A 14782-nucleotide genomic window follows, 5' to 3' on the forward strand; every position below is an offset into this window, starting at 1 on the left:
AAAGAACCAGAATTGAATTAAAGGAATTTGATAAGAGATGGTTTGTACATCTCTGGAGTTTCGAAACCGAGCAAGTTGATGTAAGTAGCAGTGACGTTAGCGAGTCCCGGGTGTTCGACTGAAGTGTCGATGACGTAGTCTCCCTTATAGTCGAAGTCTCTAATGAACAAGTTGACTGGGTTGCATGTGTGAGAGGTCATAGCTTTTCCTTGAGCGTCCAACATAGTTTCGACATTGCCATGATCGGCAGTGACAATCATGACACCACCAAGTTCTTTAATTGTTTGTTCAAGTGTTTTCAAGCATTCATCGCACTTCAAAACGGCCTTAACACCCGATTCGATATTTCCAGTGTGTCCGACCATGTCTGGGTTGGCGAAGTTGACTCTGTAGTACTTATATTGTTTCTCTTTCAATCTCTGGACCAATCGATCACAAACTTCTTGTGCTTTCATCTCGGGGTTGCTCTCAGTCAAATCGTTCGAAAGGGATTTGATTTGTTCGTACAACTCGAGTTTGTCGTCAAAGTAACCAGTCTTGTTTCCGTTCCAGAAGTAAGTGACATGTCCATACTTATGAGTCTCAGCAATAGCATAACACTTCACGCCAGCGTGAACTAAGTACTCTGAAGAAACGTGTTTGATATCTGGTGGGGCACACAAGAAGTTTGGTGGGATATGGTTGTCTGAGTCGTACTCCAGAAGACCAGCGTATCTGACAGTTGGGAATTCGATTCTGTCAAAGTATTTGAATTGTTCGTTAGGAAGAGTGAACGCCTTAGAGATTTCAATCGCTCTATCACCTCTGAAGTTAAAGTCGATGACAGCATCACCGTCTTGAATCTTTCCAATTGGTTTTCCTTGTTCGTCGACAATGACAAAAGCTGGATTGAACTGATCAAGCTTCTTTGGGAACAACTTTCTTGCCAATTCAACAGCTTCTTTAGCAGAGTGATAGTATCCAGTGTATTCTGGAGTAATATCACATGGTGGGACCATACCTCTGACATGGGTCATCCATCCTCTTTCGACCATAGCCCAGTCTGCCTCATATCTGTCCATAGTAATATGCATTCTTCCTCCTCCTGAAGCAATCTTAGCATCAATACCTTTGCCTTGTAATTCAGCCAACTTCTTCTCTAATTTTTCAAGGTAGAATAATCCGGAATCGGGAGCAACATCTCTGCCATCAAGTAATGGGTGGACTCGTATCTTCTTTCCTCCACTCTTAACAACACCGTCCATCATCTGGAAGAGCTGTGTGGTGTTCGAGTGAACGTTACCATCAGACAACAATCCAATGAAGTGAACAGTCTTTCCTTCTTCGGTGGCTTTGCCGACGACGTTCTTCCAGTTTTCAGTCTCGAAGAATCGACCAGACTCAATCGACTCTTCAACTAATTTGGTTCCCTGCGAGTAGATCTGACCAGCACCTAATGCGTTGTGTCCGACCTCTGAATTGCCCATATCGGCATCGGTTGGAAGTCCAACATATGGTCCATTGGCTTTAATGATGACGTGCATGTTCTCCTTCTTTGCTTCTTCCAACATGCGGTTGTAGGTTGGTGGGTTAGCCAAGGTCACGCAATTACCAGGACCAGCCTTATCGATACCAAAGCCGTCAAGAATGACAACTACAACGGGGCCTTCACGAGGCTTATACTTTGGGTTGACTTTCAGTGCAGCCATGTACTAATTTCTTTGTTTCAAAACTTGCCTTTTATACTTCTTTCTGGTTCACTCAGATATCTCGTAATTCTCGTTTGTCAAATCACTTTCTGCAAAGATTTCGGGCTTTTCGTCATATTTTCTGATTTCATTGTGAGTTTGTACAGTAACACTCTTCGCCACGTCAGTTTTTCGTAAAGAAGAAAAAATAAAAAGGGTTGGAAAGGGTTCAAAAAAGTATTATTGACTGCTTTTTCCTGAATTTTTAAATAAAACATCACTATTTTAATAGCAAAAAAATGTTTTTTTATTATTTCCACAAAAATTGAAAAAAATGAAAATTTGTTTCGAAAAGGAAAAAACAAATTATTGAGTTTTTAATAAAAACTTTTTATACACAATCGGGAAATTATCAGTTTTTATTATAGCATTTTACTCTTCTTTTAACTTTTTTAAAACGTTGTATCATTATTATAATTTAATTTAATTAATAAAATTAGTACAATAAATTGAAAGAATACCAAAAAACATCATTATCTTTTTTTTGTTTAAAATATAAAATGAACAAAAATTAGAATAATTTGTTTATTTTGTTTTAAAAGTAATGACAATTCACCTCAAAAGTTTTGAGGAAACAAAACGAATAACAGCAAACAAAATCATTTCTGATTAGCAGTGTTACTTGTTGGTGTACTTTCACCGTAAAAGTTTCGTGTGCAGAGTGGACAATCGTTTCTTCCCGTCGACCTGAACCACGTGAAAATGCACTGCTTGTGGAATTTCCTTCTACAACACTTACACGCAACATTTGGAATTGTTGTTGTGTGCAAATAGAAAATCGAGTAACAGATCGGGCATGCATCAGAGCTATCAAACTGTCGGTCAAGTTGGTTCTTCCACAACAAACACGCTCCAACGATTCCAACGTCTCTTGTCATCAAATTCAATGTCAACATGCGCTTGTATAAATGTGCTTTCGCTTGTCCAACACCAACTGCATTTGTGTTGACATTGACCGAGACAATGTCAAGCGGATAGGTGTCTGGGAAGATTAATTGTGACTCGAACGTCAAATCGTCGTTTCTGTATTTGACGGTAACCGCCTTTCCATCGAGCTGCATCTTCAACATGAAGTTTTCATCCTCTTTCCAACTCAAAATCTTTTGGACCTCTTCTTCTAAAACCGCTGGGCAGATGTTCTTGCCGAAGAACTTTTTGACCATCTTCGGCGCATTCCTCTTCAAAGACAAACACCACTGTCTCACCAAATTCGGCAACGTCTCCACAACCGTAAACATACAGTACATTCCAAGACTTCCAATACTCTCTTCTTCACTTTCTGTTTGGATTTTACCCAACACCTCTCCAAGTGACTTTGATGTTGGCTCGTCCGTGAGCAAACAGTACAACCCACTAAGGAAGACTTCAAATTTGTGTAACTGCAAATATGCAACAACCCATGGACGAGACTCGACAGACGTGTCCTTAATTCTCCGCATCATGCCAAGAACAAACAAAATGATTCCAACCTTCTCATACGGCTTTTTGTTTTTGAAGCGCCCAAACCCATCGACCATGTACTTCTCCATTTTCTCGTTCATTGGCTTGTAGTTCATCTTTTCAACATCGTCCATATCAATATACGCTTCTTCTGCTTTAAACTCCATCGCTGCACCAAGAAGGTACCCACAGCACATTTTCGTTGAGATGGTCTCGTTCTCGGTTTTTACAACCTCAAGAAGCTGCTCAACCTTTTCTGGGAGTGTTGTCCCTAAGAAGTCAATTTCACTTAACAAGTCTGTTTGGAGAAGTATTTCCGACAAAAGCTGCACGTTCTCTCGCTTCAAAATCCTCTCAGTGATGTACTCAATCAAAGACATCTTAAAGCTCAACTGAATGGCTTCGGTCTCTGAAGTGTTCAATTTACTTGGGAAGTTGTGTGTGATCAAAATCTGTGATATCTGCAATGCGCTACGTATCATCATCCCAGTCTCTTTCTCCAAAATTTCAATCAAAAATTGATACACTCCACTCAACGTGTCAATGTCTTGGATTGTCTCATAGCACAGTGTGCATGAAGACGAGAAACAGTATTTCAAAATTTGCAAGAACGGGAGGTACAACTCTTGTGTGATACTTACATTGAAAATATATTTAAAGAGCACCGAAAGGTGTGACGGGAATTGAACAAGTGGGTATATAACAGAGAGTTCCTTCAACCCAACGCCGTCTGGCTTTACATTCGCCATGAAGAATTTCTTTATCGTGCTTGTAATTTTCTTTTCAAGCCACTCCACATGCAAAGTAGACAAGTAAGACGAGAAGAAGAACCGGCTTGTGTAGTCATCAGACTTGTCAAAGGTCTGCGCAATGTAATCAATAGCTTCTTGTGACTGGTTGAACCACTTTGACATGATATTGATACCGTGGAACAAGATGAATTGTTCGAGTTGAGACTGTCCCAAGAAGAATTTAATAGTTTCGAGCTGTGATGCTTTAGGTGGTGCAATGACATTTGAGAAGGTGAGTTTCTGGTACACGTCCAACAAATAGAATTGCATGTATTGTTCGTCACTGAGTGGGTGTTCACAAAGTTCGAAGAGCGATACCACAAGTGATATAATGTGGTTGTATTGTGGTCTTGATGTTTCATTGAACACTTCTGGTTGTGGGATAAGCAGTGGTGATTGAATAAATGCAGCGCATTGTCTTATCTTCTCCACATCCCATTTTGATTTTTCAAGTTTTTTGCACACTTTAATGCAGTGTTGTTTGACTTCTTCAATCTGAGCGCAGATAGACAAGATGAAAACATTTGATGTGTTGACTTCCATCAATTTTTCAATCATCGTTTCGACCTGATTTTCGCCAACAATTGCAATGATTTTTGGGAGTAATAAAGTCAAATTGTTTCTGAGATTTTGGTACGTCAAATTGAAAATGATAGGATTTGTGGCAATAGTTAATACTTTAGTAAAAATACTAAGAGAGTAATCGTTGTGTTTCATAACAAAGTCGACAAAACTTTGTGTGAAGAAAATTTGGATGTGGTCAAGAGTAGCCGTTGAAATCACGTTATCTAATTGCAAAGGAGTGAGCAAACATGGTTCTTGAATAATATGATCTAATACACTCTTCGACTCTCTAAAATTTCTGAGTAAAATGGGAATCACACTCTCGATATCCAAAACGATTGTTTGTGTGACTTTTTCGGTTTTAAGTAAAGTGAACATCTCATCCAAGTAAATCAAATGATTTGTTCCAAAATTTTCGGGGAAAAGAGAGAAGAAGCATTTTTTCAAGAGGTGTGAAACGTCACACGAGGGCATATACCTCAACGCCAAAACTAAAATTTCTTCCATATGTTTGACGTATGGTAAAAATTGGTCATCGATCTCAACGGTATCCAAAATGAGATCAATCTCATTGACGTTTTGTTCGACGATGAACATGAAAATGTGTTGGAATTGTCTTGTTATCATCTCAAAAACGTCTTCTGTAGCTGGAAAGACCTTCAAAATGATTTTAAATAATTCAATCTCGGGGAGATTGAATTGGGCATCTTCACTATTCTTCTCAATCATCGTTCTCAAAAGGTCATTTGAGAACCCTTGTGTGAACTCATTTCTCACACTATTTTGCACTATAAATTCCAGATTCTTTATTCGTGTCTCATATTCCTTTTCCTCGCAATGCCGTATCATGGTGACCACGTTACTTAATACTCCTTGGATCTCTTGTGTTTCATTCAGTTTATTCAAAAAGACTCCCAGTGCAGAATACCCACTTTCGCACAAAGTTGCTTGTGGGTCGTCCAAAAGATTCTTTTCAAGTCTCAACAAGACTTGGATTTTCTCGCACTGAAACGCAGAAAAGGCATCAAACAAATGCACGATAACAACGGCTCGTTGCGCTCCTCTTATTCTGTTATCAAAGCACCCCTTTTCGACTGCTTCTATATACTCTTCAGAAGTCTTCTTCATGAATGGAAGAAGTCTCTTGAGCACAGGAAACACGTGAAGAGTTCCAAGACAAGCCGTTGAGATATACCCAATCAAAGATTTCTTTAATGTGTTGGGGAGGTCAACGCCGCACTCCAATAACGTGACAATGCATTCTATTAACTGTTTTGATGACTTTGAAAACGATTGAATCTCTTCAAGTGACTTACTCACTATGGTGATGAGAACATCTTTCTTCTTCAGGACTTCATCTTTGCACGGGTTGAGTGCTGCGGTCACGGAACTAAAGTAAATTTCATCGGGAACAGACCCGTGCGAATTGATTAATATTTCAATTGCTCTCTTCAAGTTCTCCAATGAAAATTCGGAGAGCTTCTCGACATCCAAATTGGGGAGTAAAGTCGACAAACACCCAATTCGAGAGACGACATCATACTCCTCGACGGTTATGAGACGCAATATTTTTGTTGTGTTTTGCGTCACTATTCTCTGTCTCCCTTCAATCGAAAATTTGTCTAACGCATTCCGTGCCGCTGTAGCAACTTCTTTGACAGAATCACTACACTCTAAGACCCACCAAGAGATCGTGTCATTCACTGAAAACCCTAGAATGTTTTTGCCTTGTGGAGAAGCAAAGAACCCATCGGAGATGCACAAGAAGAGCGACAGACGAACGTTCGACGATTTATGAGTCGAAAGTGTTGTGAAAAGGTTAGACCAATGTAAACTGAACGCTTGTTGTTCTTTTGTTGTTGGCAAGAAGGAAGGGTCTAACAAGAGATTTTTGAGTTCGTCAAGTGTTCTTGTTAGTGTTGTCTCGTTCGACTTCTGAAATTTCTTCAGAAGAAAGAGAACGTCCGGAGACAAGACGTTCGAGGAGTTAAAAAGCTCCTGATATTTGTTGTCTAAAAGGCTTGACATCTTGTGTTCTTTAGTAGATCACTTCTTTTTTGAAGCTTAACAACTGTGGCGACTTGTATTATTAGTATTATTTATAGTTGTTATACTATAAATTTATCGTTTTATTATTTGAACACAGTTAAGATTCAAAGTTTAAAAATGTTATAAAAATGTTATAAAAAATGTTATAAGAATTAATTAAAAACAAGAACTACAATAAAACTATAGAAGTTAGTTAATTAATGAGAAAAGTAAATCCAAATGCAACAAAAGGAAAATTGTTGGAACAACGCGCAAATAGTCTTCAAATTGATTTGACAACCGTGAACGAACACCCAACCCAAATTTATAAAACAGAAAACGTCCCGAAAAGTGTCTTTGAAAGATGTTTTCAACTTGTTAAAGATAACATGAAAGACTTTGATGAACATTCTTCGCTTGGGTGGAACGATGCAAACAAAATTTGTGAGATGAAAACAAGTGGCGGGTTTTACATTGTGATGGAAGAGGGGTTTGCGTCAATTCGGTTTGAGGCAGAGGCAAATCACATCAACTGTTATTTGTGGGAAATACAAATTGACAAAAAGTATGTCCACCAAGGTTTTGGTACGCTTTTGATGGATTTTGTGTTTTATGTCTGTCGCGAGGCGCATTGCAAGAAGATCTCTCTTCTAGTTCTTCGTTGTTTGTTACCGTTTTATTGTGATCGAATTGAATAACAAGTAGCGAATACTTTCGCCAAACAGTTCTACGACAAACTTGGGTTTAAAGAAAATGCCCGTCTCGCGCAAAGTGATGATGTGTGGATTATGGAAAAGAAACTATAATTATTAAACTATTATAACTATAATTATTTATAGTTATAAATAAATTATAAGAACCTATAATTATTAAACAACCACATTAATTCTTTTATTATTAAAATCCATTTGACTGTATTGGAACAACACAAAAAGTTCAACGCTGTCCTTCTCACAACTGCAAACTTTGCAAGTTGATTGTGGGTACGTTTCGCTCATTCAAGTTCTCTGTATTTAAGAGTGGGCAGTCATACACTAAACACTTTTTGATGTTCGTCCCCTTTATACTCATCAGCGACATACACTTCTGCGCCAAAATTTCACACTTTGCGTCAGTTCTAATTTCGTCCACTAGGTCGCATTTCGTTAGCGCAACTTTCTTTAATGATATCGGCAGTGAAACCATTTGTAGTCTTACGCAGTTATCAATTGTAAACACTTGAACGTGTGCTGGTAATTCAATGCTTTCCATTCCCGAGCAATTCTCGATGTTCACCTTTTCCAACTCCAAGTACTTCTTCCAGTCGATGTCCCCTTGAAGACAAGAACTTGTGTCAATGTCAAGTTCCTGAATACCAACAGGCAATTTGAATTTTTCACATTTCAATTCATTGCAATGGACCACTTTTATTCGCCTTAACTGTTTGCTTTGTTCCGCCCCGACAATCTCTTCAAGCTTATCAAACCCGGAAAGTGAGAGGTTTTTGACTTTTTGTGGAAGTGAAAATGATTTTAAAACAGGGCAACAGTACATTTTGAGTTCTGTGATTCCATTACCGAGCTCAAGATTTTGTAAATTGCGGCAACCGTCAACCTCAAGACATGTCACACAGTCAGGCACTTTCAGGTCAACAAGGTTCTCACAGTTCGCTGTGATTACGTGCTTGAGTGAATGACAATTTTTGAGATCCAACATGTTGATCGTTCCGCATTTCATAATCTCGAGGCGTGTCATTTCATCACAATTTGTTATAAAAGCGACGTCGGAGAACTGTTTACAATCATACAGTCTTAACAACTTTAGCGCACTGCAGTTGTGAAGTGTCGTTAGATTGCGGCACTCGGCAATTTTGAGGCGTTGGAGGCATTTGGGGCTGTTGATGGATATCACCGTGGTGTTTGCGTTGATCTCCAACTGCTTTAAAAAGTGATAAGAAGAGAGATCAAAATGTTCTGGGAGTGAAGGGGACGTACCATTGTACACACCAATTTTCAAAGAGGAAATTTGGTCATGGAATTGATCGAGGATTTCTATCGCAACAGCCTCGACTCTCAATTTATACAACTCAAAAGGCTGAGTGACACCCTCTTTTATGTAATCTTCGACAGAACAGGAAAGAGTTTGGATGTTGGGAAACAACTTTAAAAGCTCGAGGCTGATGTGTTGGTTAACTTCTGGGTTCACTTTAAAACACTTCAGCACGTCTTGGCAACGTTTGTTAATTTCTTCAAAATTGTGGAATAAGGCTATGTCGTTCAAGTACTCGACAACAACCATTAAACTTGTGGTATCAAGTCGACTCATTACAACACTGTTGTTTGAATAGGTAGTTTTAGTACAAAATTTATGTACTATAGTTATAATATAATAAACTAAATGTTTGTGTATTTGTTCATTTGACATATGTCTTGTCAAACCATATGTTTTAGGAGATTACAGAAGACACTTCAAATGGAAAGTTGTTTAGTTTGTGACACCACCCTTTGTGCATGACAGAGGGGGTATTGTAAGAATGAATCTCAGCAATAAGATTTATTCCATTTTCAAAGATAAAAATAGTTTTGTATGATGTAATTAAACCATAGAAAATAATTCAAATATCTTTTAAAAAATCTTTGTAACCAATCATCATTTTGGGTCCAACAAAGAAAACGTCAAAAGGGTTTAGTTGGAAACACCCAATAAAAAAAACAAAGAGGTTTATTGCGCCAACTCAAACCCTTTATTCAAATAGTCGTAAATGGCAACAAACATCGTTCAGGCCTTCCAAGCAACTTTATCTCCAAACCCAAACGTTCGAGCTCAGGGTGAAGTCTTTTTGCGACAGATTGAGTCGAATTACGAAAATTTGCCACAATTAGTTCAAGCTGCTCTTCCAGCCTCTGGCCAGTCGACACAAAACCGCAAGTCGATTTTATTGTGTTTTGGTCGTATGATTAAAAAGTTGATTGACCCTCGTAGTGTTCCTGAGCAAATCATTTCTATGACGTGTAACTTGTTATTGCAGCTTTTAAAACAAGAAACTGAACTTGAGATGAAAGCCGTTGTGGCTGCTTCTGTGTATCAATTTGCAGAGATCTTGTCGAACAATGATATGGACTGGTTTTCCTATTTCCCGACAATTATGGAAACCCTGAATGACCAACGAATGTTTCAGAAATTGTGTGCGTTAGAAATCTTAGGGAATTCAGTTGCGTTCAAAGGGTGGGAAGTACTAACATCGTACGTCCCCCAACTCCTCCAGCTTTGTGCCAGTTTTTTGGCGAGTGGAAATTATCAAGTGCAAACCACAGTGCTTGACTTCTTGGCAAACTCGACAGCGTTAACTGAAAGTACCGAAAACTTTGGGAACACGTGCAAACTTCTCTTTGCGCCAATTCAAACCGTTGTATTGCAATTGTACCAAGCGAACGAGAAGGACAAATTTGACGAAATTACAACATCGGTGTGCCAGTTAATAGAAAACTCCGACTATATATTTAGTGGCAAAGAATGTGAGTTGTCTCAGAACATGTTCACGATATTAAACACTTCGCTCGTCAAAGAAACCCAACAGAGTGCAATGGAAGTCATCATCGTACTCATCGAAAACAACGCGAGTGTGTTTAAGAAGAACAACGCAATGATTAATATTGTCGTTAAGAGATTGTTGGAGTGGATGAGAACAATCGACGACGAATCCGCACAATTGATGTTGAACAACGAAGACCCAATTGATATTGAAAATTTCTCGTATGCTGCGGACGCGTTAATTCGTGTAGTCAGTGCTGCTGGAGGTGCTCCGATCAAAGACACCCTCTTTTCGACTTGTTTGGAGTATTTAAAATCAAATAACTGGAAAGAACGGTACGCCGCTTTAACTGCACTTTCGTTGTGTGTAGAACCCGGCAAATTCATTTTTAAGACGACGATGAGTGACTTGTTGAAACTTGTGATCAATTTCATAACCGACCAGAATGGGTTAGTCCTCTTTGGGATGTTGTCGTTGTTGGATTCTTTAATTGAGTGCTTCCCTAAGATGTGTCGACGCCGACACTTTGAACAAATCATGCAAGTTGTGATTGCCGCGTTAAATATTCATCTTCCGATAGTCCAAGACAAAGCGTGCTTCATATTCTCGCAGGTACTTGATACAGACGATGCAAATTTGAGTGAGAAATTGGCGCCTTTTATCCCCAAAATCTTTGAAGGAGTCTTTGTGACACTCAACACAAATAACTGGAATTCCATTTCAAATGCGCTTTCTGTGTTAATCACTCTCTCCAGAGTCGCTATGAAAAAGATGGAACCGTTCTATCAGAACATTAAAACAGCTATAGACGTCCTCTTACCAAAATTCACAACACGAGAAACGTTGGAACACAAGGGGAAAGTCATCGAACTGATGTGCATCTACGCTTCTATCAATCCAGGTTTCTTCCCAGAGTCTCGGCAAATTGCTGTGAGTCAACTTGAAGTGATTTCTAATGGGCAAGAGATCATGTCACCGATGCTGGTTTCCGTGTTAAGTGGGATATGTTTGCTCTGTGAGAACAATGACCAGCCATTTAAACAGTATATTCAACTTGTTGTCACTCTCATTTTAAAACGATTGATAATGAAGGAAAATACTAGCGATGTGATCATGGACGACGTCAATGCACGGACATCAGCTACACAAGAAAAGAACTATTTGATTCAAAGTTTGATCCGAATAGTGACTGCATTGAAAGGAGAGTATGGCAATTATGTTGAAGACACACTTAAAGTGTTGTTGCCATTGATGAATGACGTTCACACAACTTTACGAGAGACCTCCTCGAAACTTATTCCTCTTATTTTCGAGTCATACGTCGAAATGATGAAAGTGTCTCCTCTCGACCAAAACACGAAAACGCAACGAACGATTACACTCTTCTATATTATAGTGGACCACATCTGCGAGTTAGTCAAGAAAGAAAGTTTGACGGACAATTTGGTGAGTTATTTGGAGTGCTTGAATATAGTTTTAGTGTTAGCGGGAGACAATGTATTGGATGTGGATCGAATCAAAAACATTTTCGAGTCCTTTGATATGGTTTTAAAGAAGATCTTAGACGGGGAAGGACTTGAAGACGGTGTTTTAGTTGAGAATGAAATTGATACGAATGTTTTGGACGAGGAACAATATGACAATATTGTCGACGACTCAAGTGAGACATTAGACTACTTAACTTTGTTGATGCAATTGAACTCGTGGATATGTAAATCACATCAGAAGACATTCTTCCCTGTTTTCCAATTCACATTGTTCCCTCGTGTGATGTCATACCTCAAGCAAACGGAAGAGAATGATAAAACAGCGTTTGCTGTTGCTATATTAGGCTCTGTGATCACCGATGGAAAAATATATGACTTTGTCCCACAAATCACAGAACAATTTTTGGTCTTTGCGCATAACTCAAATACGGACATTGCAAACAACGCGATTTACTTCTTGGGACAATTTGCAAAGGACGAGATCCAAAACTTTGTCCCGTTCATCCCGAAGTTACTGGAAACGATAGGAACCATGTTGAACAGAAAGAAGACTCGAGCTGTTGTTGAACTGCAAGGACAAGTGATGTTAACACTTGGAAATGTATTAATACATTACTACACACAAATTCCGCAAAGCAAAGAATTGATGTGCCAGTTGCTCGGTGCATTCCCCACAAAAGGAATGTATGACGTGTTGATCGAAATGCTCGACGAGATGAACAAGAAGGGGATGATCGTTCCTATCATCTCAATTGGGAATGTTGCAAATAACATTTACAAGTTGGTGTTATACTTCGCTAATGCACTCGAAAAGGAAAATACAGAGGACGACACTAAACTCCAAATGGCTGCGTTGATTCAAACGTTCTCAACTGTCGTCTCTCAGGACGTCATCGCACAAATATGGAGTAAATTGAGTATAGACCAAAGGGGGGATTTGGATTCCTTGTTCCATAAATGAGTGATTTATTTTATAGCTTTTAAATCATAATTTTTAATTATTTTTTATATCACAGTAAATAGAATTCAAATATTTATTGTATTATATAATTCTAATAAATGAATTATTTGTATTAATTACAAATAACTGTTTGTTTATTTGTAATTAATAAATAAAAAAAGAGTTTATTGTTATTATTTATTATTAATTTATTGATTTAAAAAAAATAATAAAATGTATTATAAAATATATTATAAATTGATTCAATGAAATTCAAATGTGTTTTGTTTTTCAAGTACTTTTTTTATTTGAATAACAAAAAAAAACTGATTTAAATCAGTTGCAAGACGTTGTAATGTAATTTCCACCGACTAGAACACAGTCCGTGTTGCATGTGTAGGTATTTGAAGACAACGGAGTCCCCATACACATCGAAGACTGTGAGTAAATCTGAACATTTACTTTTTCATCTTCAACAAGTGCAGAATATTTATAACCATTTACATCACTACAGTTCATTGAATTGTAATTGGTGATTTCAATGGGGTATAAACATTCTTTGTCCGAATATTTTGCAATTGTGAATGTGTACTTATAAGTAAGAGGTACTGTCGGTTGAATAACACCAAATAAAGAACCTCCTTTGACGGAAGTGATACATTTTGATGTATAAGAGATACTTCCTACACTTTTCACATTTCCTGTACAATTTTCTGATTTGTAACACTGGAATATGACAACTTCATCTTTAACCACTTTCATCATGGAAACCCCACTAAATGGACCACTTCGACAATTTGATGGATAACACTCATTCAGAATGACCTGACTTTCAAAACCAACATCTTCACATGAACTATCGAGTCCATAAAATCTATCTAATGTGTATTTTTCTATGTCTTTATTATAACACTCCATTATGTACAATCCAGCTGTGTCATTACACGTTTGACCACAGAGGCATTCATCATTTTGAATCAAATGGTCACAAGAAGAGTCATTGTATACAGCTATAATACCTTTGTATCCATCAGTAAATGTTTTGATATACTGTCCATCAAGTGGTTCACAACTGAGTTTATTGTAGGTCAACTTTTCAATTGTAACATTCTCATTATTTACTCGGCGCTTTTGGACATAGTTGTTCTTCTCATTTTCGAGGACATTCTCTGCAATACTTGTTAACCCAAGGTCACTACACTTTTCATTGATAAATTGTCCTTCCACTACATTCGTACCTTCACAGTCTGGAAGTTCATAACACGTTGTTGTGATGACACCTCCTTCATTCGACAACTTCTGTGACTGTCCAATAAATGGGCCAAAAGAACATATTGTCGATTGACACATGTCTATTGCTTTGGATTGGCGAACAATGACATCCCCAATACACTCGCCTCCGTTTAACCGGGTTTGAGAAAAGAATTCTTCAGCCTTGGATAAGACATTCAAGAACAAAAGAGTCAAAAGCATTGAAAAAATGAGTTGCAAATTTCTTTATTAATTGGTTCTTATTATTTTTACTATTTTTTTTCAAGTTGAAATGTTTCGTTACAATTCTGAATTTTCTTGTTCTTTGAATTTAACTATTTAAGTCTATTTAAAGAATGGTAATATAAATAGTATTGATCAAAATCTATAAAATCTTATAAATAATAATTTCTTGGCAAAACTATTGAAAATATTTTATTATAATATAATTAAGTTTTTTTTTAATAATTGAAAAGTTGTGAGGAAAAGTTGATGATTTTTTTAGTTTTTTCCAACTATTTGATTCAAATCCAAAATTAGTATCAAAAAAAATATTTTTTTTAATCAATTTAAAAACAATAAAATATAATAATTATTATTATAATATAAGTTTAAAAATTATTATAAAATTAAATACAACTTTTTATTAAATTTACTAAAAACCAATAACATTTATTTAATTTTAAAACGATTAAAACATTTATAAAATTTAATTGTGATCAATTAAAAAAATAGTTTAATTTATTATTAAAAAACATTGAGGAATAAATTTTTAGTTTAAAAAAATAATGAGTTTCATCTTTCAAACAAACACTTTTTTCTTGCTTTTTTATCATTTGAAACTATAATATATTATATTAAATTATTCAATTAAACAATTCATTTTGACAAACAATTAATTATTTAATTTAACAACCATATAAAGAAATAGTATTTTGATACTACTAAATTAAATAAAAAAAATACAAAAGAATTAGAAGTAAATAGTAATAATACTAGTAAATTGTATTATAGTAGATAATAAAAAGAGCACTAAGAAAAAA

At 36.9% G+C, this 14782-nt stretch overlaps 6 protein-coding genes across 6 annotated transcripts; 2 read left to right on the forward strand and 4 right to left on the reverse strand.

Annotated features, from left to right (window-relative positions):
* Positions 1 to 17: 17 nt before the first annotated feature.
* Positions 18 to 1688, reverse strand: EIN_054480 (2,3-bisphosphoglycerate-independent phosphoglycerate mutase, putative; the record flags this gene model as incomplete). Its single annotated transcript, XM_004259886.1, has 1 exon — positions 18 to 1688. The coding sequence occupies one exon, from the start codon at positions 1686 to 1688 to the stop codon at positions 18 to 20; it is 1671 nt and encodes a 556-aa protein (XP_004259934.1).
* Positions 1689 to 2326: 638 nt separating this feature from the next.
* EIN_054490 (hypothetical protein) lies at positions 2327 to 6550 on the reverse strand (the record flags this gene model as incomplete). The annotated part of the gene is made up of 1 exon (XM_004259887.1): positions 2327 to 6550. One exon carries the CDS (start codon positions 6548 to 6550, stop codon positions 2327 to 2329), a length of 4224 nt encoding a protein of 1407 aa, XP_004259935.1.
* Positions 6551 to 6771: 221 nt separating this feature from the next.
* Positions 6772 to 7356, forward strand: EIN_054500 (hypothetical protein; the record flags this gene model as incomplete). Its single annotated transcript, XM_004259888.1, has 2 exons — positions 6772 to 7213; positions 7256 to 7356. 2 exons carry the CDS (start codon positions 6772 to 6774, stop codon positions 7354 to 7356), a joined length of 543 nt encoding a protein of 180 aa, XP_004259936.1.
* Positions 7357 to 7501: 145 nt separating this feature from the next.
* On the reverse strand, positions 7502 to 8854 carry EIN_054510 (hypothetical protein; the record flags this gene model as incomplete). The annotated part of the gene is made up of 1 exon (XM_004259889.1): positions 7502 to 8854. The coding sequence occupies one exon, from the start codon at positions 8852 to 8854 to the stop codon at positions 7502 to 7504; it is 1353 nt and encodes a 450-aa protein (XP_004259937.1).
* Positions 8855 to 9290: 436 nt separating this feature from the next.
* Positions 9291 to 12509, forward strand: EIN_054520 (importin beta-3 subunit, putative; the record flags this gene model as incomplete). Its single annotated transcript, XM_004259890.1, has 1 exon — positions 9291 to 12509. One exon carries the CDS (start codon positions 9291 to 9293, stop codon positions 12507 to 12509), a length of 3219 nt encoding a protein of 1072 aa, XP_004259938.1.
* A 315-nt stretch (positions 12510 to 12824) lies between these two features.
* Positions 12825 to 13961, reverse strand: EIN_054530 (hypothetical protein; the record flags this gene model as incomplete). Its single annotated transcript, XM_004259891.1, has 1 exon — positions 12825 to 13961. The coding sequence occupies one exon, from the start codon at positions 13959 to 13961 to the stop codon at positions 12825 to 12827; it is 1137 nt and encodes a 378-aa protein (XP_004259939.1).
* Positions 13962 to 14782: the final 821 nt, after the last annotated feature.

Source organism: Entamoeba invadens (assembly GCF_000330505.1).
Source record: "Entamoeba invadens IP1 unplaced genomic scaffold scaff_1105074726711, whole genome shotgun sequence".
NCBI lineage: Eukaryota > Evosea > Mastigamoebida > Endamoebidae > Entamoeba > Entamoeba invadens.